This window comes from Dermacentor silvarum, chromosome 1 (assembly GCF_013339745.2).
Source record: "Dermacentor silvarum isolate Dsil-2018 chromosome 1, BIME_Dsil_1.4, whole genome shotgun sequence".
NCBI lineage: Eukaryota > Metazoa > Arthropoda > Arachnida > Ixodida > Ixodidae > Dermacentor > Dermacentor silvarum.
The window spans coordinates 286,337,490-286,363,827 of record NC_051154.1 but is presented as its reverse complement, the minus strand read 5'-3'; the positions used below and the strand labels follow the sequence as shown (position 1 = coordinate 286,363,827).

At 43.4% G+C, this 26,338-nt stretch overlaps 1 protein-coding gene across 3 annotated transcripts in view; it reads left to right on the top strand.

Moving 5' to 3' along the window:
* LOC119437191 (uncharacterized) overlaps positions 1-23,735 on the top strand; it is a 135,774-nt gene extending 112,039 nt beyond the window's left edge. For all 3 annotated transcript variants that reach the window (XM_037704249.2, XM_049660352.1, XM_049660353.1), the window contains 2 exons: positions 3,582-4,120; positions 8,161-23,735. In XM_037704249.2, the coding sequence (XP_037560177.1) occupies positions 3,582-4,120; positions 8,161-8,628 (1,007 nt within the window). In that variant the 3' untranslated portion in view covers positions 8,629-23,735. The remainder of the gene's footprint in view (positions 1-3,581; positions 4,121-8,160) is intronic.
* The last annotated feature ends 2,603 nt before the right edge of the window (positions 23,736-26,338 follow it).

Genomic DNA, 26,338 nt, shown 5'->3' with positions numbered 1-26,338 from the left:
ACTATCTGACATATGCCAGGCCATTTGCTTTTTCATGGCCACCATAAGGGCCTCATTCTTTGAAAACATGCTCGAGAGTGCTTCAATCCAGGTGCACAAGCACATGATGACATTGTTTCAATATTTCATGGGCTGTTCAGACCGCAGAAATTAATACTTAAAGGGACCCTCACCAGGTTTGAGCATTGCAAACAGACAAGCACGGTGCATAATCATGTGCTGATGATGGTGTCTGCAAAGTATCATACAGCCCCATGGCATGAAAGCAGTTGAAATTTACGCAAGCCTGTGAGCCCGTACTTCCTTCGTCTCAAGGGAGCCCTGCCTCCTGCTGGAGAATCAAGGTTGCACACATAAACGCCTCTACGTCAGACACCCTCTGTGTAAATCAACTAACTATAGCATGTGACTTTCGTCAGTAATTCAATGCAGAATGTGCTTAACCCTTTAACCGCCAATTTAACATCCGAAAAACGTACCAAAATCGCCAATTTTTTTTAAGTAGTCATAATTTTTTCCATGCAATTCTGATTCTGAAGATATATGTTACATCATTGATTTCTGTTTAGAATTAGCACACCGAGCAGCAAAGTACACTACTGCATAATGGTTCGTCTCCATGACGATTAGGTCAACGATGCTCTAGTAAAAAAATACATGAAACCAGCCGAGAATGTTATTCTCGTCAGTGGGCTGCCGCAAGATTCCGGGTGCTGAAGAGTAGGGAAACCACGGAGGCGCAGGTGGCAGGTTATCGGTGTTTACGTGCTGCCACACACGTGTACTGCTCAGTGCATCACCGTCGTCATCATCATCGCCGTCGCTCTCGTCGTCATCTGAAGCAATATCCAGGGTAAAGACAATGTCCGAGTCACTGTTGGACACCAATTCCATGTTGTCACTCACGCTGCTTTCTGTACTGCTCCAAGAAGCACCTCTTTTTCTTGGAGCATCGCCGCCACTGGCATTCTTCTTGCGAAGCACCATTATGAGACGACTGTTGCCAGGCTTAAAATACGCGCGAAAGGCACGAAATGAGTTTTTTTATAGGCAACTACCGCCATCTAGGGTTGAAAATTGCAAGCAAAGCAATTGACGACCGCGATACGTCTTTGGCGGCGGAAGGAGTGGAAAATCTGGCCGGACGAGTGTGACTCGTCATTGACGATATTGGTACAAACTCGTGTGACGAGTACAGCTCGGAGTTGGCGGCTTAAAGGGACACTAAAGGCAAATACTAAGTCGACGTGGACTGTTTAAATACGTTTCCAGAAACCTCAAAACGCTTGTTTCGTGCAAAGAAAAGACTTAGTTTATGAAAAAATTTGATCTGAAAGGTCCAAATACCTTTATTGCAATTCAAATCAACCGCCACGCCAACTGAGGAGTGGTGACGTTGCATACGCCATTTTCTGCCGTTGGTGAGTGTAACGGCGCCCGACAGATGGCGGTATGGTGCGCCGCTGCAGCTGATTTTTGTAAAGTGGCGTAGACTGTTCGGGCATTCCGCGACGTCGCATGGAAGTGGAATTCTCTGTTACTTGCAGTTAGTGTGAGGTTCGCGAGCCAGAAAAACAAGCGCAACACTACACGATAACAGAAAAACTGAAACGCGAAAGTGCGGGCGGCGCAGAGTCGAGCGATCGCGAAACCTTTTGACCGCCCGCGTTGTTGTCAACGGTGTAATGTCAGTTAGTTCTTTTTTGTAAAAGTGTAATAGAACTGGTGAAGCAGTATTTTCTTTCTTCTTATAATACAGTACAATGATGTTTTATAACGAGTGGTTCAGTACTAGTGACAGAATTTAAATGAGGAGTGCCTTCGTCATCGGGCGAGTACTTGAATGTCCCGGGGGAGTCGCTAATCATGTCCTACATTTACCTTAATTTCTCTATTACTAAGGCTCTGCTCGCTATAATATTGACGCTTTAGAGATACTCGTGCACTAATGCATTACTTTAGCTTGACTTAGTATTTGCCTTTAGTGTCCCTTTAAGGGTTAATCATCACTGGAAGTGTGCTGTGCCGAGGAAAAGGAAGAGAAGGAGACAGAAAAAGGCAGGGTTGTAACGTAAATATGGAGTGGTCTGTCACGAATTTAGGCGCTCTAGAAACAGACAAGAGACAAGATTCCAACACTTTAAAGGACCATTTATAACGCACAAATGAACAAGCGAGAAAAGGGATAAATACAACCAATAACTCTATAGACACCCAGCTATAGCGCCCCAGTTCAATTCTCAATAGTCTAAAGTAGGAGCAAACGGTCTGACCACCCTAGCGTCTCTGGCTGCGTTGCTGCATGAAGGGAACTTTGTTACTTTATGTTGTCAACTCTTGTTGGTTCAAAGTCCGGGCTTGGTCGCGTCTCTTCCGGGTTCGCTACTCCCGACGATCCTGTAGATGTCATCGCCTTGGTAGCCGTCTGTCCCAGTCACCGTCGATGACGTGGCAGTGAGATCCGGCCGGCGGGTTAGGTCTAGCGACGGGTTCCATTGCTGCTTCCATCCGGTGATGGAATTTTGCTTACGGATGCTAGTCGAGGTAAAGAGAGAGCATTTTTGTTGACAGTGAAACTCTCCTTCTGGCAGCATGGCAGTGTGACATTTCAGTTTCTTCTATCTCCTGTAATATTGAACCCAATTGAAAAATTATTGCACTAAAGCACTCTCTAAACTGTGCTTTACAACTTCCAGCGTTAACCAAAATTTCTATAGGGCCTGATGAGGAGCCCTTTAAAGTTAACTTTATGTAACTGGCTTCATCAGGCATTTAATGCTTTGGACAACTTATCAAATAATAATTGCGGCCTCGAGTGATACTTGAATGTGTGACTGATTTAATTATTGAATTATGCACGCTAAATAAAACAAATATTGTGAATTGGTCAAAATAACTTTTAACAATGTGCCATTGATTTCATCAGTCAATGAATTGCCACTTGTTAAAAAAAGTTTGATTCGCTTTACATGAAACACCCTGCACCTTGTATTCTGTTATTCTGAGACAGGTAGTTTATGCTCATGAAAGCTAGTCTATGTGTTGACCTGCGAGGCTTCAGACCTCATTGCTAAACTTGTCTACAGGGTTATGATGATCTCTTGGTACACACAGAATTAGCTTTCTATGAATGAAGTGTGCCTTATAGTTGAGGCATGACATATCATTAAACAGCGGTAGTGCGTGTGTAAGTCAGGCCTTGTTTATCTTTCATAAAGAGGAATTGTTGTGCCTAAACAACTAGCTTTCACAAGTGCTTACAGGTGTCCGCAGTTGATGAGTTGGTGCTGTCTTCCTTCTTATCTGCCACTGTGCGACCTTTCAGTTCATACTTGGCGGTTGTGTTGTCCTTCTCGTTCCAGTACTTGTGTTTGTGTTGGCTTGCCTGCCTTTTTGTACCATGAATCCCTGCAAACTTGCTCAGCTTTCTGTCGTTCTGCGATAAAATTTTGTTTAGCCGTAAGAGGTGGTGTTGGAAGAGGAAACGTGTTGCAATTATATATCCTGTTTCACGTACTTCTCTGAAGTCCTGCACATGACTGTGTTTCACTTTTTCTGTTCACTTTCTTCTCTCATGGCAGGTGCAAGGCCGAAGTCGGTGGCAACGTGGGCTGCCCCTCTAGCTCAGAGCGCCCCAAATAATGGTGGTATTGCAGGTGAAAGAGGCAGCGATGTTGGTTCAAGCTCGCCTATTCCCTTGACAGTGTGGGCCAACCCGCAGTCACGGCCACCAACGCAGTACTTCCAGAGCCTGAGGCAGGTCCAGTCCAAAGTCGACTCGGGTCGACCTGTTCATCGCTGTTCAGGACAGGTTGTGCGCGTGCCTCCATTCACCATCAAGAGTGACATGCCACCTGCCACTGCTGCCATAGATGGTGGCACTGCAGCAGCAGAAGTGGTGAGACCATCTGACCAGCAGCACAGCGTTCAACGGGGAAGTACCCTGGGCATTGCCAGCAACAATAACAATCTTGTAGGCAATGGTGGTGCAGATGGAGAGGAGGAAGAAGACGCGTGTGACAACTCATCAGCAGCAACAGGTGAACCCTCGCCTGATGCCTCACCAGACTTCGTGGCTGAGATTGATGCAGAGTCCAACCTTGTCAGCCACTGCCTTCAGGTTTGTGTACATTAGTGTTAGGACTGGAAACATAAGTACTTGTTTCTGGGCTAGATGGTTTTCAGTAGCTTGTGAGAATATAAATTTTTGGCTCGTAGCGAAGTCGAAGTTAGTGCGAAGTTAGCCATTAGTGTTAATATTGAAGTGAACAGTTGTGGGATTTGCATAGAACCTTGTTAATGTTGCCAGATGTTGACAAATCTAAAAAAAGTATGTTCTGTAGCTGCAAAGAAGGAAACAGATTCATCTCTGGAATCAGTTTATTTTCAAAGTGCATTTATTCAGATATTTTCATGCAGAAATCCAAGTTTGATATTTTTTTTATCACTTTTGTGGTTCAGTTTAATTGAAATTTTGTGATGATCAAGATTTTGGGAACATTTCATGTCCGTTCATTGGGCGTGATCGCGATGTTGCGAATGCACAAATTTAGCTTGGTGCTTTCCGTCTTAAGGGGGAAGCTGGGTCTTCAAAAAAAAAAAATAAAAAATAATTCTTTGAGATATGGTGCTGACAACTTGTACATATACCGTATTTGCTCGAATCTAGGCTGACTCCAATTCTAAGCTGACCCCCCAAAAGTTCGAAGCCAGAAAAAAAAACTTGCCTCGAATGTAGGCCGAACGAAAAAGCGAAGACAGCATTTGCAAAAATGAAACAGCGTTTATTAAATATGAACATGCCGAGCTCATTCTATGTCACCATTGCTGCTAGCCTCGTCGCTATCTTCCTTACTGTGGACATCTTCAAACAGTGCACTATATTCAGTACCATCAAGTGCACTAGAGATGCTGCACTTTTTGAAGGAGCGCACGATCAATGTCCTGGGTAAATGCCATCCTTGTTTGCGGCGCATGCAAAAAGCATCTCCCGTGGCTCCGTCCAATGACAGACATTTTTCTTATCGATGCCGAAGTTTCGCCTGGCTTGAACGTTTGATGATGCCTCTACGGCTAGCACAACTGCCGTATTTACTCGATTCTCACGCGCCCTCGATTGTAACGCGCACCCGTTTCTCGTGAGGAAAAAAGAAAGTCCTTTACAGTACCGCGCACCTCATGCTTTCAAACAGAAATACAACTTTCTGTCATTGGAAAAACAGATTTCCTCCCGATGCACTGAAGTTGCGATGAATAAAAAAAGTCGCACTTTCGCCTGAAAGGCGATGCATCGAATGCGCTAGCAAATTAATAGACCGCTTTATGAAGTAAGGATAGCAGTTTTATCGGCTGTATAAACTTGCAAACATTCGGTTACTAAATAAATTAACAAGCACTGTGTCATGCGCACACAAGCGAACATGAACACATCTCACTCGTTGACCGCGGAAAGGAACTGTCAAAACGCTGGAGACGAAGCGCGGCGAGCGAATTGACCTTCATGCTATCATGCCTCTCGCTTCAATGTGACCTATATAAGCAGCGAAAACACGGCCCGCGGCGGACATTCCCTGTCGCAGTTTGCTTTCAAGATAGGGCCAAGGCGATCGTATTGCCGAAGTGAATCGGTCCACTGAAATCGTTCCTCATTGCTTTTCTGGCGAAAATCCTCTCCTCCTGTTTGCACCAGTCCCGCTCGCAAGTTTTGGCTTCTCCGAATGCCCGTGATGCGGTCCGATTTTCGTCCGTCTCCGCACACATGATCACCTTCCTTTTAAATGCGGCATCATGATGAACTCGGTACTTCATGCTGATAGAGCAGACGCACAGAACGTGAAGACAAAATGGTAGACTATTGCCTAAGCACGTGTACTGCAGCTCACGGAGGGAGCTACGGCATGCTATGGTAGCTAGGCTAGAGTAGCTAGGCTCAACGCGCGTGCAAGGCGGCCATATTAAAATGCCGACGACTATGTGGTAACGCAGATTTATGGTCGTGTTAAAAGTGCACGTTAAATTCGAGTAAATACGGTATTCGTTAGAAAGCTGCACTATAGTGGCATCGCCTGTTTGGTGCCATTAAGATAACGCCACGCCACGCGCCGATGCTACACCATTCCGATACGACACAGGTTAAAATGGCAACGTCCCTCGTGTACTTCAGTTGGCTACCGACGCGGTTAGTAGTGGCTGCGATACTGACTTTTCTAGATGTCGCTAACTATGCACCATATTTATCAGTTTCATTTAAAAACTGGCACGTTTTATAAAATCCTCGAATCTAAGCCGACCCTAGAGTTTCGTATATGATTATTTGAAAAAAACTATCGGCCTAGATTTGAATAAATACGGTATCTAGTGTTACGTGCTTATTTTGAAAATGCACTCCATTTTTGGTTATCACCACTGGTTCTAATTTTATGCACACTTCCTTTAAATAATGTTTTTGGAAAGATTTGCAAAATATGAGTTCCTTAAATTTCGCTAAACAGGGTACCAGTGGCTTCTGTATGATTCAAGGAATGAAATAAGACCAACCTTATTGCTCTGCCTTATGTAGAACAAGAGTTGCGAGACTTCGAAGTTAGTCACCAAAAAAAACACTTTCAAATTTCAAATTGAATGCCTTGCAACTCGTGTTCTTGGCAAGGCAGAGCAATAAGGTTAATTTAATTGCATTCTTTGAATCGTACAGGAGCCATTGATACCCTATTTAGCGAAATCTAAGGTGCGGATATTTTTCAAATCTTTGCGGAAAATAATTAAAAGAAGCGTGCATAAAACTTGAGTCAATGGAAATAAACAGAAATGGACCTTATATTAGAAATGAGCACAAAACATTACATATATGTGTAAGTTTTCAGCATTATATCTCGAAGAATGAATATTTAATAATTTTTGGTCTAGGACCCACATCCCCCCTGTAGTGCGATGCGAGCTTAACCCGTTTCATTTAGTAAGTGCAAAGACGAACTGGGAGGCACACTTTCTGCTTCTGTAACCCTCAATCTAGCTTGCGCACGTGATCTCGGTCACGATCACCGATGAGTGGCAAACCTCCCGCTACGGTTTGCTGCAGACTGCCACGCCTTTGGCTGTCAGGCCTAACCAGCACTGCTTTCCCAGATGTTGGCGACCAAAGTTATGGCTTAGTGCTAAGTTGATGCAAATCTATTCACAGTGACTGTACTGCTCTCAAAAGGCTGAAAAACCCTCTCGCTAGCAAAAGTGAAGGTATGCAGGACAACCTGAAGGGCGGTCTCATGGCTGCCACATTAAACATCATGTGCGCGGATCATGTCTGTAAAATTGAGCCAGACGCCTTACGACACCCGAAACTACTGTCGTCGTTATACATTGGTTCAACAGAGACTGTGGTGGTGTTGCGGAATTGATGTTCGAATAATCAAGCAGATGCAAAAACCAGTTGGCAACCATAAGCAAATTGGTCTTTGGCTTGTCTTGGCTGTGAGTCATCTGGTGTGAGTTGCTCACCAGAACCGAAAGTGTAAATTATACATGTCCTTAAATTTATATTTGTTTGTTTCATATACTTCGAAAACTTTTAATTATAAAATTCGAGCTGAAGTGAATATCGAATACCTTAATATTCGACTGAATATTCACACTAGCCTACTGCATTGCAGTAGACAAAGGTCACATGGTAATTTTTGTCTAAGGAAACTGTACTATAGGGCACAGTTGCATTTCATAGATTCATTTCTTGTTCTTTTTTATCTTTCCCATTGTAGAGTAGCTGACTAGATTATACTTGGGCCCACCTTTTTGGCTTTTGCTGTAGATACTCTCTCTCCACACCTTTGGCCACATCTTACAACTGAAATGTACACCTCACAACAGCACTGACTCAGCATCACTACTTGCTTACTGTTTAGAATTTCAATTACTACATCTTTATATGCTGAAAGAAGCAATACAAACCTTATAACAATTTGTGCTGACCAGAGATATTATGCACATCATTTAAAAATACATAAACAGTCATGTAAAAATAGTCTGAAAAACACCAGTGAGCTCTTGCAAATAAAAGTTGCCAAAAATGTAGAATAATTAGATTCCACAATGTAAAATTTTAAATCTGTTGTGACATTGCTACAGATTAGAACAGAAAATACTAAACTTAAGTTACGGCGACTGCAGGAGGCAGAGCTGCTGGAACGTGAGCTCTCGCGGAAGCTTCGCAAGCAGAAACGGGGCACGGATCCAGATGTCGTCCCCTACACAAGGCCACCTGCGCTACGAGGTGGCGCTACAGCGTCTGCTTCCGGAGCAGCCTCTGGGAACCTTCCACACCGACGCCGTGCTGCTTCCACTTCTGAGACAAGAGTGAAGTCTAGCGGCGGTCCATTGACTGCACACTCAAGAGCTGCATCGCTGCATGGCCCACTGCCTCCGTCTGCGAGGAGCCCGTCGTCTGCTTCGGCAGCAAGATCTACGCACATGACTAGGTCTCATGGCACAGGGGGTGCCACAATGGTTGTAAGGATTCCTGGAGTCTCTGCTCCTGCAATGCACCTTCATGGCAGAGCAGTCTCTGGGTCAGATTCAAGGCCACCACAGAGAGTGTCTGGCATCGCTGTGTCCACAAAGCCAAGCATTCGCCGGTGATGACACTGAAAAGTTGCGTTTTAACAAAAAATTTGTTCACATAGTATCCTTGGCTCAAATGATGTGTGCCAGGACTGTATTCACCATCTTCAAGCAACTACAGTGCAGCCGCAAGCTTGAAAAAATTACGTGAAGGCTATTTTGATGCAAAGTTAGCCAGAAGTATCTTACAGCGTGTTCACTCAACTGCAAATGCTTTCTTTGCATGAGAATGTTGCACTGCTGAGGTCGTGGTTGAGGGTTTGATCCTGGCCGCGGCGGCCGTATTTTGATGAGGACAAAATACGAAAATGCTCGTGTACTTAGGTTTAGGTGCACATTACAGAATCCCAGGTGGTCAAAATTAATCCGGAGTCTCTCGCTGGCCTGCCTTATAATCAGATTGTGGTTTTTGCATGAAAGAACCCAGAATATAATTTAATTTTACATCGGAGCTCTGAGGAGGTTTAATTTCTCATGGCATGACCTTGCAGACTATAATTGAGAGGTACACTGAGGTAGCCACACAAAGAAGTACCGTAAAAATCCGTGTATAATACGAAGTTTTTTCTAAATTTTACCATGTAAAATTTCTGCCTCGTATTATATGCGGATCCCAAAGTTTTCAGCGTAAAATTTGCAGTTTCGGGTTCGTTTTTTCTCACTGCTATCATGATCAAGACTTAGCGGAGTATGCGTCATCTTGCGGTGGCGTCGGTAGGCTGCTGCTGCTTTCAACAGGCGCCATTTTGACCACGCTAAGAATCGGCACGTTCGCTAGTCTATCCCGCACGATGTCGGGACCGCGAAAGTAGTAACCAGCTGCCTTTAAAAGGAAAGTTATTTTAGCTGCTGAGGCCATATAAATTGCGCCGCAGGGCGGTACTTCGACGTCACCGGGGGTAAAGCCCCTATATATAACAAGTAGCGCCATTCTTAGATCTTGCCACCACCGCGCTCACCCCGGCATTTCCTTCTCGCCGCCTCCAGTCGCCCCAGCCTCCTCCGCTCCCCCATTGGCCAATCCGTGTCACGTGGAAGCACGCGTGGCGCTTTTCTATATCCCCTTCAGTCACGGCGTACACATTTGTGTACGCGACTTATTTTCGCAATTTCTCTGCAGTGGTGTCAAGGAATAGATCGCGAACATTAAGCTTATAGTAACTTGAAAATTCCGCTTACCTAACGCACCTCCATTTTATTTCTGAGTGCAATGTGTCATTATAGACGACCGCTTTGGTGAAGGCACTACCGTGTTTGACGGGCTGTTCGACGTGAAGCGGTTTGGTAGCAGCTGTGAAATAACTTTTCCTTTCTAGTAATGCTTGCAGCGAATAATTAAATTGTGTATGTAATTCGAGCGGTTTACTAAATTTATTTTATGAAGAAACGTAGTATGACTGACTGATCACTAAGCAGATATTCGATAACTCTATAATTATAATGAGTCATCATAATATGCACAAGGAGTCCTTCCACTACCTAGATTTGCTTTCAATGGAGCATGCAGTACCTTGGCATAAATATTTGTAAATTTCATACATTTATCGAAAGTCTATTATAATTCGTGACAAGGGGATATTTTTTCTTTCCAGCACGCTCTGACCGCCATTCTCGGGCCTGTGCGACGAAAGTGATGTACGCACAAACTGGTCAAACGGGTTAGGGACAAGAACTTCGTTGTGATGGCATGCTGCTGCGCATTAAGTTACCGCAGGCGACAAGGCCAGGGCAAAAGGCTTTTTTGTTTACCATCCGGCGAGCGCAAATGCTTGCTGCACACTTGGTATTTGCGCCGTCTCGCATCGTTGCGTTGCTACTTCCAAAGAGGCATCATTAAGGCCAGTTACTGACTGACGAAGCAAAATCGCGCCTTAAAAACTGCTCTGCAGGGCGCGATTGAAGTTTTCCACGGATTTCCTCTGGTAGCGCAGATTTCCTCTGCTCTGCCATGGCAGGCCCGATGTAGGCGGCGCCACTGTCGCGCCTCGATCGCGCGGGCCGTGCCGAGCGCGACAGCGGAACGGAGGAGGAGGGAAGTGGTTGGCGCTACTTTTTATATATAGGGGCTTTAACCGGGGGCAGCGTTCACAGCTGGGATGACATCCCAGTTGCAAAGTTGCAACGGCGGCAGATAAGCGCATTTGGCCTTAGCAACGCCGTCGCTTCGGTGGCAGTGGCTCCCCTCGCCATCCCTCTCAACTCCCTCGTAGCTCCCCCCACCTTCGACTGGCTCCGCGCGCGTCCGCTGCCGCTCCCGTCGACGTGGCGCCAACGTAGCCCTTTCCCTGAAGTTTCGTTTTCTGCTGTTGTCGGGAAGTTGGCCGAGACGTCGGCTCGTACAAGCGTGTTCCGGCGCGACGGTGAAACGGCGACCTTGCTATTTGAGAGTAAAATTGCCGCCGCGCTTTTTTTTCGTTTTCTTTTTCTCCGTGTGGCGTTGAGGGGTCTATCCTAAGCTTTTGCTCTATGACGGTGGCGGAGTAATGTCGGTCGGAGGCGCCGCCGCGTGATTTGGAGCGCTGCTGAGGGCATTGTCGGTGCGCCGTATGTTTGAATTAACCGTCGCAAATGCTTTTGCGTTCGAATTACCGGGCGTTTTCGCCCATAGCAATACACATAACTTTGACGGGACCACAGCGTCAGTTCGAATTAAGCATGTTCGAGTTAACGAGATTAGATTATCAATGCTTTCTGTGGGTTTTCCTCGCTCGCATTATATGCGGGTGAAAACTTTTTTTTTCGTTATTGCTATCCCCAAATAACACCTCATATTATATGCAGGTCCATATTATACGTGGGTTTTTACTGTAGGTATTGTGCCCTTTAGTTCCAGAATGCTTGTGGCAGCTTATGTTTTAACTTTTCAAACTGATAGTATCCTTAGTTGCCAAGGCAGAACAGAGCAGTCTCACTGTATGCTAGACTAGTGCAACAACAGCACTAACACGTTGCTCTCTGCTTTTTAGTCATGAACTTCCCTGCTGTATTATAGCAAAGCATGCCAAATATTTCATTTTTTCATGTGCTCTTGTCATGAAAAAAAAGGTCATCCACTTGAGAGCAGCACGAAGCTACAAAAAAAAATCCTTCGCAGTTGTCTTGGTCAGGGGATTGAACCCAGGACCATCGCCTTTCTGGGGCAGTCGCTCTACTATCCAAGCTAACCAGTGGCTAGCAGATCAAAGAGCTAGGCCAAATTAATCGACAACTCGGAGCAAAGGTACATTGAAACAACTTTATGCTGCTGTCAGGTGGATGACAATTTTTCCCTTTCATAAATAGTCCTCCATCTTTGAAGATTTCCACACAACTAATTTGCCATGCTCTTGTCACGTAATGGAACAATAGTTGCAAGCATTCTAAATCTAGATGTCGATAATCTTGCGAGTTTTTGGGGAACTGTTTAATTTCAAATTTGCTTTCGAACATGTTTGCTCATTGGTCATCCTAGCATGTATGAGAGAGCAACGTGTATAAGATGTTATTTCCTTGGCAGTTGTATCCAAAACTGCTAAGGTAGTAAGTTATAACTAAATAAATTTGCAGTTTCACTCAAAAAATGAAGCATTAACAGTTATAGCAAGGTATTAGAATATTACATGAACTAAAGCTGACAGTTTCATGGGCAGTATAAATTGCAGTAAACAATGTCTTACTAACTAAACGTGTGCTGTCAAAGAAACTACGAGAGGGCATGTCACACAGCCACGCTTCACAAGTGACCGTTCCATGCTGTTGCTGCCTTTACCATTTCACTGTGCCATGCCTCCGAAACTCAACAGATCATGTGACCTCCAACACTTAGTGCACGGGAACGGAGCGCGCTTCAAGGCACCAGTTTTCTCACCTTAACTGCTTGCTCTCACAGAATCGGCCTGGCACATGTCTTTCTCTTTCCTAGCCTTCCATTACTTCAGTTGCCCTCTGGAGCGTTGTGCTAGGTTCGCTCTGTTTAAGGTTCAAGGACAATGTAAGTTGAGACAGCCTTCGGGTGATGGGAAATGGAGTGGGTGCAATCAGTGTTGTTGTTTTTTCCCTTTTTTTTCACCACCTGAAACAGGCTGCTCGTGAACTGAACAGCACGCATATCTGTAGGAGTGTGCACCTGAATATGCGTGTGCGTGCACGCGTGCTGGAGTGTCCTTGTAATTGCTATCACACTAATATTTCTATACATGTGTGAGACTGCTCTAGTGCTATTGAGGTCGCCATTAAGTTACTAAATTGGAGTAGGAGGTGGTATCAGGGTACCATTGTTTCTAGAATGTCTGTAAAAGAACTGCAGCTTTTAGTGTAGTCCTTTCACTCAGTGATTGCACTCATTTAAAAAAAAATTTCTTGTACTGTGAAATTTACAGCAACGCAAAGAGAAGCTTGTATATGTGCATAGTTGTATGTTTGTTAATCAACTGCGAGCAGTTGTCAGCTTACATTTAAATGTCTGGATAACTTCAGGTTAATGCACGTGTAACATGGATCTGAATGGCATGAGAATGTGCCGTAATCTTGACTTAAAAGACAAATGTCCACAAACAAACCAGTGCGTTATTGAAACCAGTATTTACCAAGCTGTGCAATTTCTGTTGAAAAGAGTTGTAATTCCGAGTGTAATGATAAGGTGTTAAATAGAAACTATTGCCTCTGATGTGGTTAAACATAGTGTGTTGGGGGCACATTGCTGCACAGTCACTCACTGTGCTAACAGTAGATAACGGTCACAGGTGGATAATGTGCTCGTCTTATCGCTACTCCAATGTACAGGCGAAGTCATAATTATGTAGTGTCAGAGGCAAGGAAATGCAGCTGTGCTAAGGTGCGGCTTACTCTCTTTACATGTGTGTTACTAATGCGGCTGTGTGGGAGATGTGTGTACAGCATTTGTGCAGGCTTTTTTTCTTTTTTTCTCTTTTGTGAAGCCTAAGTAGCGTCCATGTAAAACAAATTAGGCTGCTTCCAGACACTAGCACCAGGGGCACTCAGGTCACCTTACGCAACTTGCACCAGTTTTGACATAAGATTTGACATCATAGTAGATGTTTATTTCCACTAATTACATGCACAACTCAAAAATTGTGCTCATAGTGTAAGCCGATACTCTGTATCAAGGTCTTTGCAGAAATGTTTTATCGAAACAAAAGACTGCACAAAGAGAAGGCACTATGCCCTGCTCACCTTTTCCATACTGGCTGTTCATTTTTTATATTTCTGAATGCTGCTGTGGAAACAGCTCTCCTTGGGACACTCACAGCATGCCAGGCTGTGTTGGGCTGGGGCTATCCCTTGCCCAATGTCCAACACATGAGGCACCACAGCAGGCATCCATGCCATTTGCTTTTAGTTCTTTCCCTTTGTGTGTTTGGAGATTTCTACACCTCCTGATATTGTGGGTTCCCGTTCAAGAGAGTATATATTGTTCATGTTTAGCTGAGTTTTGGTATTTACATAATGTGTTATACTTTTTCTACATCACTGATGAAACAATGCTCATGTTGGTCCAAACAGTCATACCTGATATGTATTTATGATATCATATGTTGTTTTTGCTAGATCTGTTTGGTACATTTTGTATGGGCTGTTTCCTTTGCAGCTCTTTGTATGTCTGTGTGTGTTCTTTTAATGACCTGCTTGAGACCAAAGATTTTTGCACCATCTTTAAAATGCTGTTAACCAGTGGGAGTTGTTCCTTTGGCTGTAGTTTTTCATGACTGATGCCGCGCAAAAAGCATCAAAATGAAGGCCTTCACAAGCGTGCATTGGTGGTCTGACACACCACCGACCATTTCTTTTTTATATAAGTACTACAATACAGTGCTGTCCACGTATGATACTACTTGTAGCAATTATCACTCATAACACTGGGAACATATTGTCTGTTAGTACATCTTATAGTGAAGGTTTGCAAATTCAGGCACCAGGCGTAGCAATGCGTAATTTGATACTTTCTTATGATATTACAAGTGGACTGCATTGTGTTTCAGCTGCTTCCCAAATGCCATTCGTCTTCTCTTGTTTTTTTTCTTCATGAGTGCAGTTAATCAGACGGCACCTTGCTTTCCACCACTAAGGATTGCACATTTGTCATAGGACCATGTATGTACATGTATTGGATTTATCTTTTACAGTCTCAAAAGTGCTTGCCTTCAGATGCAATTTTCAGCACATTTCCTGCTCCCATACGTCCACAGAAAAAAATAGTTGGCCAAAACAAGCTGCAAACAAAAATGTAATATATCCCGACTGCCTATAGTTGCACTACCCGGAATTGACGGCTGTATTGTGGCAACTGCATGGCTAAGCAAATAGGGCACATATTAGTACCTTTCAGCTTTAATGCAATGACGTTATGGGGCTTACTACCTCCAATCTGTGTAACAAGCTATTTCATAGATATTTTGAAAATGCCACCACAGTGTGCAGGGGTTGACCAGAACAGATGGTTGTCATGCGTGCTGCTGGGCAATTTGGTAATTCAGGGTTTCTGAAAATAGCTCGAGATTTATTACACTTGGTAGAAGAGATCACAGAACTTAGCCTTTCATATTGAAAGCGAGTGGAATTAATGCATTTGGGCATGTGTCCCCCCCCCCCCCCCCACAGGTGCAATAATGTATGAGGGCTACGTAGTGGAAATAAGCAGTGACAACATTCACTTCAAATCTGCAAATCCTAATGACATTTTAATTTTTTTGGGTCCGTGTATAGAGATCCCAGCACTTCTGTTAACTGCTGCCATGGTCCTTGTTTAGTTTTGTCCATAGGTGTGCACCTGCCCTCGTCAGGTTTCAGAATGCAGCCACTATAGAAAAGGCTGGAAATGTGCTTAGACATGCAGCTAGCTATTGAAGCATGCATTGTGCAGGCCTGCATGCAACATAAGCAGTGAGTGTCCCGATTTCTGGCCTGTGCACTCAGGGCCATGAAGTGATTTCAAGAGAACACTTCCTTTTCTTGAAATCCGCATTTCAATGACTTGTGCGAGCAGCTACACATTGTGCATGTATGCATGTTACAGGGTTTAATTGTGTTCAGGCCCAAGGAGACTGCGCAATATTTTATTTAAAGATACTTTCTAGTGCCATTCACATTTGACATTTTAGTTTATATAGTCGAACCTGGATATATCAAACCCGCATATAACGAATTATTGCGTATATGGAACAGCTGCAAAATCTCCTTTAAAATTTCTCTAGAATTTTTATTTTACATATAAAATTACCTATATATCGAACTTTTTTGTGATCCCCTTCAGATTCGATATATCTGGGTTCGACTGTATTTGTCTCCCTTGCTTGGAGCAGTCATAGAATACATATTGCTTGAATGATGCTACAAACATTATAGCTGTAGGAGTTGTTCAGACTTAAACTTAGAGTAGAGTCGTAGTGGGTTTCATTTTATAGTAGTTGAATTTCGTAACCAAGCTTATGGTTATGGCTATATATGCATGATATAATTCAGTTGGTATGCTTTTACGATATGCTTTCTATAGCATGTTTATATCGATCATACTTTTTTATTTATTTTTATTATAGTAAGACTTTACAGGTAGTGCTTGTGTATTGGGGTTTTGCCTTTGTGTCATGACAGTTTATCTTTTTTCCCCGAAGAAGCTGTGCCTATGTTTACATGTACGATTATGTCTGAGGTGGAATGCACACTAGTCTTGTACAGCAAAAATCCAGGTGCCATAACAAAATGTACTGGCAGGAAAAGGAATGCAGCAAGGAGAGAGGTAATTGCCACAAATTTTTATGTAACAGCATAAAGTTTTGCCAGTTTTCATGCTGCTATGTGCACATTGCAAGTCACAGTTTGCCTGCGTGATGAAAGTAATGATGTACAATTTATTTGGGAATATAAAACATGCACAGAGTGTAGACTGCATTTTGCAACCCTTTCTGTACGTTGAAGAAACACGTACGCAGTTGCTATATCACATTGTTGTGCCAGGCGAGGATATTAGACCTAAAATCTTACCTGAACAGTAATTTGCATTCCCCTGTGGCTTTCTGAAATTCCCACCCAACCTTTGTTGTTGTAGGCTGATATAGGAGTACAAACCAGCAGCTTGCCAATTTCTTAATAACTAGCATAACTTGTCGCTGGGTGAATCACCACACTTTCTCGATGAAAATCAGTCTCCAGCATCCTAGGAATCCTAGGAAAACCTCTGGCTATTCAAAACTCTGCCTGTACGGAATTTTTTAGAGAAAAAAAAATTCTTGCAGGAAGGAATTCATGATGGCGTACCTTTTCATACCCAAAACATCTGAAAGCTTTGTTAAAACAGGTCATGCAGCCCATTTGAGTCTGCTTAGATTGTGTGTGTGATGCAAGTTGTCATCTGTTACCATGTAAGCTGGGTCTGTCAGCTCCAAAACACGTTTGTAGGTGCCTTTTATTAATTTTTTTATTAGCTTATGTGTTAATGTTTGCTGCACTCAGCCATTTATCCTCACTGTGAATGGCATGGCCTAAGAGGCAATTCAAGTTTACATTGCTTGATTGTGTGATGGCTAGTCAATCTGTGCTATCTACTTGACTTCTAAAAACAAGCAAAAAAAAAAACACAGGTGCTTGAGTTTATCATAGGTGTGTAACAAATACTCCTACCATCTCACTAGCTATGCAATGTGTACGCCATTTTTCTTATTGCTGTTCTGGCTGCTTGCTTGAATCTGGGCCCCAGGTGTTGTTTGCCACTGATAAATGTGCCTCTGAGCTGAATAATTATATGGAAATGACCTAGCAGGTAAAAAAGAAAAACAAAGTAAGTGAGCAGTCGGAAACTGCAACCATCTTCATTGCACATGGAAAAAAATTATCAATGGTTGTAACTACAAAAGACTACTCCAGTCGAAATATTTTCTTGACTTTGCAAACATGTTACCTTTCTGAGCATTTCTGTCAGAATGAGCTGGAACATATTTTACAGTGCTTTCAAGGACATTGTTCTGCTGGTTTCTCTCGCGGCCTTGTATGACAGTGGCACTAGTGGCTTTCAGGTCCTGCAAAGCTAAGTAGAGTGGGTTATGTATAACTTGACCCTCTTTCAAAGCAGAACTGTATTCCATGCACAGTGCAGAGTGTCCCTGTGTGTCTCATTTAATTTACTGTGTCTAACGCAGACTGCCTCCTGAGCATTTGTGAATAGCGAACTACCTTGGTCCTACATTTTAACTTAAAAAGTGAAGGGGGAAAGAAGTGTAATATTTAGGGAAGATGTATGATTGGAATAATGTGATCTGAATTGGGTAGGTTCAGAAGCTTGCCCCCTTCCTTTGTGAATGCATGAAACGGGAAAGGTATGGACTATGAACCTTTCAATCGGCAAGGCTCTGCTGCGTTTTTTGGATGCTCTAGCTGTGTCCTCATTTACATTGTCAAAGTGCTTACCCTGTATGGTTCCAGAGAGTTAATAGTAATTGGAGGCTGATAAGCTTAACGTTTCTATGACTTTTGTATTTATTCTTGCATAAACCTAGTCCTTTGGATGCCTTAAACACCCTTCTTTAAGCATTGCAAGAAATACTGGTCCACAGTATTATGCAATTATAGCCTTCATTCCAATATTATTAATAAAATGGGCCAGTTTTCATTTGCAGACAGCACTTTTGCACCATGCTAGACCATGCTAGGGTGTATATTGATTTGTTGATTTGCCTTCTTCCTTTCCAGTTGGCACCACAATGCCTACTGATTTACATATGCCCTAGTGCTAGAGCAGATAGTCAGTGTTATATTTTAGAAGTGCTACACTAGGGTGAGACAGAGCAGCCTGCATGGCACATCTCTAAAGTTCCTGAGCTGCTTTGCAATTGTTTGGATTCCATTAGAGGTCAGTGGTATCCTTTGTAATTGACTCAAGATAACCGCTTCGAACAGGCGTGTAAGCTTACAAGGTTGCAATTTTAACCAAAAAGTGCTAAAAAACATCTGCCAGTAAAAACCTGTCGAATCTGTGAAAACCTAAAAGAATTTGATGCTTTGTCTTTAAGTAACTTTCTCCAAATGGTTGTGGTGCGCTGATGTCATTTGGGCCACCACATGTTTATTTGCAGAAAAAAAAATTCTTGCATTCTTTCTGAAGCGTGAAGTGGTGTAGGATAATAAGTGAATGGGCATAGAAGGAACAGAGTACCAAGAAACATTAAAAAATCTTGCAGAAGCATCGCTCCTCCCAACTTTTTACCCATGTTCACTTCTACGTAATACTATAAAGTGCATATGTCAGCATGAAGTTTTGTCAAATCAATGAAAGGGCAATTTTAAAACGGGAAAAGTGCCCACATTGCTGGACTTCTTATTTGTATCGAAATTTTCCACTTTTATGTTTTTCACCAAACGTGGTTGCATTTTATGAAGGTATCGCACTTGACAGATTTTCTGTGTCAGTCAGGAGAGTGGCAGGGGCATCTATAATGCTGCATTTATCATCTGGCCAACTTGGGTATAGCTAAAATTCTGTTCAAAAATTTGTTCAGTCACGGGTTCATGTGTTTCGTGTATCACAGAAATCATGCACGTCATTGTGTTCTCTAGACAGGTTCACAGTAAGATGGAGACTCACCCGCCATGGTAGCTTAATGGCTGTGGTGTTGAGCGGCTGAGCTTGAAGTCGTAGGTTCAAGTCTGGCCACAACAGCCACATTCCGATTGGGGCAGAATGCAGAAAAGTTTGTGCATGTTAAAGAACGCCCAGGTGGCCACTACAGCATGCCTCATAATCAGATCATGATTTTGGCACATAAAACCCTAGAATTTAATTAATTAACGTAATTAAGATGAATACTTTAATTGGCAAACAAGGTCAAACAAGGGATGTCATGGACTGTTGCCACATTTCGGCATGGGTACTTGTTTTTGTCAGAGCAACAACTGTAGAGCTGAGCTGTTCCCCTTCATTGAAATTGTTGCTGCAGTCCAAGACATCCCTTGTTCAGCCACTGCTGTTCTCTTCTAGGAGCGAGTGCATAGAATGAGCAGGCACCCAGGGACCCAGGGAACACGAGCTGTTGTTGAAGATGCTTCTCACTTGGCTCTAAGGTGCAGTTGCCGATGTTTTGTCATTTGCAGTAAAGCCTAAAACCTTGTATGATACAGTTAGTATATATTAAAGAGTGGTATACTGTGCTAAGTGAGGAACCTGTACATGTGCAGATGCATTTATTGTGGCATTGTAATTAGTCGAACTTAGCTATAATGAAGTCGCATCTGACACGAATGTACACTCTTGTCCAGTATGAAGAGGAATGCCTTAGCTGTCCGCAACTCCTGCAAATGTGCAAGTCAGAATCTCACTCACTGCTATTTTGTACATTGTTCTTCTGTTGAATAGCCCTGCTTATGGATCTTTCCTTCATTACAAGCATACAAATCCGGTGTTCCCTTTCATATTGGATGACCCTATACAGTCTTTATGTCTGATATTTGTTATAAGCATACAATTGTTAGCGCCTATATTGGCGAGAAACTTTTTATTTACTTTATTATATCGGCATTCTTTATATTGGGGTTAGACATTATAATGAATGCATACTGCAGGCTGCAGCAACCAGAGTTTACTTCTTACCAGTAATCACTTCATGGCATTTGTCTTTTTGGCATACCAAAAGCATTGCTTTCGTGGCAGTGAAAAACAAAACTGCCACGAGAATTCTTTTTTTTTTTTTCAAGAAGAAACACCACGGAACTTGCTACATGGACATGAATCAGTACTGGCATTATGTGCACAAAGGGTACCGATAGGTGGAAATATTAGTAACGGGCACTTCGTTCTTTAGAGTGAGAATCGGTGCACCTTAACAAAGTACAGATAACTATTCCCAGCAGGTAACTAAATCTTAATTATACTTAACACATTGCGGTGATCTACCTTTATCCATCTCATTGAAGTATGTGATTACTGTAATGAGTTCTCTGGTTTTCACCTGTGGGAAAGTTTGCATTCCTGTTTTAATGTGCTGTTATGCCACTGTGCAAGTTGTAGGAAGCCTTCCTGGGAGCTACTTGAAAGTGTTTTAAATTTTGCTGTGATTCTGTGTAAAGCGATAGAACAACAGCTATGGCTGCATTAAATTTTGTGGGGTATTTCTAGCTGTCCTAAAATGTTTATGGTACTTGGGAGTTTTTCAGGCTCTATCTATGTTCTGTGCTGTCAGTGAAAGGGACATTCTGTTAGGTCATGCCAATGTGCTTGCTTTGCTAACAGCACTTGGGATCTGTTCATTGAATTACACCTTTCTATGAGAGTAATGTGACATGCACAGTAGCAGCATGGTCACATAACTGGCTAGTATTTTTTGCAAATTCAATACACTGCACTTAGTATGCATACACACACCACATGTGTGTACACTTGGTTCACTGACTTTGCTTTTGTTCTGGTTTTGTATTTGTGTGTGCCAGGAGAGGATGCCTTTTTGTTCATGAAGGCAAGGCTTTTTGTTCCTGATGCTTGATGTTCCTGTTTTTTAGGGCAACTCCAAGGTTCTTTAGAAACATCTCAAGTAAATAACTGTGTGCTTTATTCCAATTTCATCCCTTGAGTGTGCCAAGTTGTTTAAAAGATTGTGTTATATAACTTTAACATCCTGGAAAACATGAAACCCAGAGGTAGGTCAGAGGTAGCTCTGAGGTAGCTCTGAGGTAGGAAACTGGGTCGTGGTTTATGTGTGCCATTGTACCTGTTTTGCTTGGACGTCTTCGCATGCAATTGGACTCATGTCACACACGTCAGTGAGGAAACCAGCCTGGTGGGGAGAGCTAGTGCACTGTTGTTTCCGTGGAAAGCTGATGTCTGTGTTGAGTGGGGGTGCCATCCAACCTCTCTTGGCGATCTTACATTGGCATCACTTCTTAAAAGTTGAAAGTTGTTGGGCCCAATAAAGTTGAAATGAGTCCTTCATGTCAACTTACTGATGCTGATAAAGCTTAAGCGTGCCATGCTGCTGCAAGAGAATGGATGAGAGCATATTGAAGGCATCACACAGAACTCCCATGTCATTAAAGCTTGCCTGAAGGTTGCGTCAAGTGACAGCTTGAGGTTGATACGGTATGGACTAGGTATGAAGAGGTGGTTGAAGGGGTGTGATTCCTGTGGAGACAAAAATGGTACAGTGGTCTGGAAAAAGACTAGCACTAGTGAACGATGACTGGAGCAGCAGAATTCCCGCAGGATGCTGCTGCTCATGTCTGTGCAGAGTGTGTGTGCGGCCTTTCCCATTATGCAGCATGTGGGAGGCCAACAGAGCTGTTCATGAGGCATGTGTTTTTTAAAATGCTGCCCCCTAGCATTGGCATGCTCTACATGACTGCCCATGAGCTTACTTGGTCTTAGCAGGATAAAATACTCGTGTCAGTTACCCCCCTCCCTGCCAGGACTGAAAAGTGAAACTGGTCTGGCAATCTCATTGTCAGCATGTTTGCCAACTGCTGTACGAAGCCGTGGAATTTTATCACACTGGTCATCAGTCACATGTGCTAATCATTTTCCCGGATCACTGTGCAAGGGTCGTTCGTCTAAGGTATTTGCTTAAGGTGTGGCATCTGAAAGCAAGTTGCTTGGTGCAATTCTTGGCTCGCTGTTGTCTTGAGTCTGTCGCTTTTTCGCATTTCGATGGGGGCGAAATGCGAGAACACCTGTGTACTTAGATTTAGGTGCACGTTAAAGAACCCCAGGTGGTCCAAATTTCCGGAGTCCCCCGCTACGGCGTGCCTCATAATCAGAACTGGTTTTGGCACATAAAACCCCATAATTTAATTTTTTTTGAGTGTGTCGCTTTCTTTGTAACACTTACAAAGGATGAAAATGAGTGATTTGTTTGAAAAGAACACTTTTTAGTGTGACTGCACCGGTTCATTTAATAGAAGCAAATAGAGGGGGAATGTTCTGTAGTAAACAAACGCAATGTGAGACTAAAATTTGCTTGAAAAAGAAATGTCAGGCGGCTGTACTGTTTGACTTAAAGGAACAGGACACAGAGCAGAACATGCAGTAAATGTTTCCCCGACATGTCTTGAACATTGAGAATCTCAGAGGCCCCTTTATTAAGGGCAGTGGGCACTATTTCTTGTGATATTGTTAATCTGAAGTGTCTAGTTACTTAATTAGAATTTTCTTTACGAGTATGTGTGACACACAGAAGTCATTTTTCTTAAGGCCACGCTACACTCATGTACACCCGTGAGCAAAAGTATATGGACCAGGGGTTGTGCGATAAAGCCGATTTTTTCCTCTGCCTGTGAACGCAACTTGAAATTGAGGACTGCAGTCCAAACTTGGCATTACGAACTTTTCAGTGTACCAATTAATTCCAGTTTATGCTTACTAATTGCGAAGTTGAGTTTTTTCGGCGACCCTGTGGTCCGTATACTTTTGCTCACGGGTGTACGTTTGGGTAAATTTGGGTAAAAAGAAACTTTGTTGTGAAACTACATAAATTGATGCTCCAGTTGAAAAACAAAATAGATATTATGCCATTACAGGTGTAGGCCGATTCCTTGAGTTTTAGCAGCAGAAAAAGAATGCTGGTGGACCATTTGCTTTGTCTACATAAGGTTTTGTCTGCCTGAGTGTTGTGAAGTTATGCACTGAATGTGATTGTGAAGTACTGCAGTTACTGCCACGTGTGCTGCTTGACAGATTTGCTTTCTGCCATTTCTAGTTTAAGGGAGCTTTTGTAATACATACAGCTTAATGGGTTGCATGACAGGGTATTAAGATGCTTCAGAAGTCAAACAGGCCAATCTCCGTCAGGGGCAGGAATTCAAATGCCTGCAATTGTTGTCACTTTGTTCTGGTGGTGTGTATTGCCTTATTGGGCGTGGTGTGTTAAGCAAAGTGTGCATACGAGTCTTGTGCAATATGTCTCTCCCACGTCTTAATTGCCCAACAGAATGGGAGAGTGTCCTTGCAGCTCCATCACGATCCGAGTTTGTTGCGACTTTTGTAGTTTCTAGTCTTTTTCTTTCTTTTTATCTGGAGGTGCGAATGCTCGTTCGCAGCTCATCGCATGATTACGTTAGCATTTTATATATTGCCAGCAGAAGTGGTGCATGTCACTTTGAGTGTGCCTAGTTGTGTTTATTTGCATTTTCAATAAAATATGTGAATGCGCACTGAAGTTGCCAGTCTTGATATGGTTTTTACCGTTGTGGAAGATGGTTTTCAAAGAAACACGAAGCATATGTTTCGATACATCTCATGCAAACGGCCACTGTAAGATTTGGGCCCCAGTTAGAGGCAATGACCCATTGCAATACAACCTGTTGCATTAGGAAAGGTTGCAGTTTGTCATTGTGTAGCAGCAGCAGTGATGGCTAGCGTATTAAGCAAACCGTGACCCTCGCACATTAGTTGCAGGTAGCATCCACTGCAACTTGCAAACAATCTGCTCTGGAAAATCATGGCTGTTGCTTCACTTTATTTTTTTATTTCTTGCCAATGGCACCACTAAACTTCCTTCTCATCAGCACTGGTTTATTGGTCTTGTGCAGTGTAGCTACTGCTAATAGTGATACAATGATGCACTTTGTCAACATCCTGGTGGCACAGTTGGTTTGAGTGTTGGAATTTTGTAAGTGAAGGACTTAGGTATGATTTTGGCTGAAACACTCTCTTTCTGATATTAACAAGTGTAGTGGGATTACAGTGTGATTGAGGTGGCATCTGTAACCAAAAATTCCACTCCACCTCATGCCCCCTGTATAACACAGGAACTACATGGTTTTGTATACCAGCAGCTAATGGCACATTAAAAACACTAAACTATTCTCGATGTTATGGCCACATGGTGCTTTCATTGTTTGGTACTAATTTCTCAAAGCAAGTTTGAATATGAGAGAGTACACAGTAAAGAGGTGTGAAACTATTTTAACCACACAAACATTCCTGCATATTGCCTGCCACTGTGAATGCGGCCGCTGTAGCCAGGAATTTAGTCTGTGCGGAACACACTGTACATAGTCACTGAGATACTGTGGTGGGTTTTATAGTCATTTGATATAGTGTGACATAAGATGTCATAAAACTGGTTGCCCTTTCTCTGCGCACCAATTTTCCAGGATGCCTCGCTGCCAGATTGATCACACCGCTGCTTTGCTCTCGTATGAGGCAAAGTGGTTGATAGACAGTGAGCTTGCTGCACAAAGCAGTCTTCAACAGTGCTTGCTTGCTCGTGTCGCATTGTCAGAACTGTTGCCTCCCATTAGCCACCACCATCACACCCAGGAATACGTATAGCTGTCTAGCAGGCGGCTTTCAGCTTATTTAAAGGGACACTAAAGAACATTAAGTTGAGCTAGATTGAAAGATTAGACTTTGTAATAGCAAATTCGCCATTCATAGTGAGAACAGAGCTTTTCTAAGCGAGAAATGGACGGAAAATGTTGAAATCAGAGGGGCGCCACCTATTTTGGACTATATAGTACCTCTCGTGCGCTGTCAGCACTGGCCCATTCACAGAGAGCGGCAGGGGGAGAGGCCATGTGGGGATTACGTCAACTTGTTCATTTTGATGCAGGTGATTCAAATTGAGGGGTCGCAATGAGACCTTCAGTGGCAATTTTGTTATGCACCAATGCCATATAATGTCATGCAGAAAACGATGATAGACGTCGTGATGAATGATATATCAATCTAATGGCTTAATTTTTTTTCTAGTGTCCCTTTAAGCTAGGTCTAGTAGCTTAATAGAACCAGTTGAACTGTAGCCTTAAATGCTTACAAGCCATCTGTTGCCAAATGCTGTTTTACATTTACAATGCATTTACAAATACTGTTGCTCATGCTTGCGACTCCTAGATGTCTTGGCAAGCTGTATTTTGGGTGTGGTGTAGGCTTTGACTGTTCAGGCTTGCGACTGTCTAAGTACCACAGTTATGATTCTGGCAGGTTATATTCATACCTTGCAACTGTAGCGAAGCGTTGGAACCCTGAAGTGGGTCGTCCGCTCCAGCGCCTTGAAGTGGGTCTCCTCCAGTACCTTCTAGTGGGTCGTTTTCTTCGGCTCTAGAGCGCCGCTCGTGCTGAGAGTCTGTGCTGCGCTTTTTGGACTGTCGCCCTTGCGCTGCTTCAAGTGCTGTCCAATAAACATCCTTATAAATTGGTGGAAGGTGCTGTACCCTAAAAACCTCTCCGAAACCCCTTCGATGCCCCTGGAGCTTCAATCCCGTGCACTACCATTTGTCATGCCGCAAGACGCCTCCCAGCAAACGCCTCCTCCCGCACCACCTGCATGTCCCGGTGTCCCTCGTCAACGCGACCCACCTATCTTCACTGGCGCGGATGGCACCGACGTGGAGGAATGGCTCGCTATCTACGAGTGCGTGAGTGTACCCAACAAATGGGATGAGGTCGGAAAATTGAGCAACTTGGTCTTTTACCTGGCGGAAGTAGCAAGTCTGTGGTACAACAACCACGAATCCGATTTCCCGAACTGGTCCGCTTTCAAGACTGCCATTATCGACGTGTTTGGCCGCCCTGCTGTTCGTAAGCAGAACAGCGTTTGCACGAACGAACTCAGCAGGCCGGGGAATCTTTCACAAGTTACATATAGGACATTCTGGACTTGTGCAAGAAAACCAACGCGACCATGCCCGAGTCGGATAAGATCAAAGATGTCATGAAAAACATTGACGATGACGCCTTCACCATGCTCCTCGCCAAAAATCCTCGCACGGTGGCAGAGATAATATCGCTGTGCCAGAGTTATGAGGAGCTCCGCCG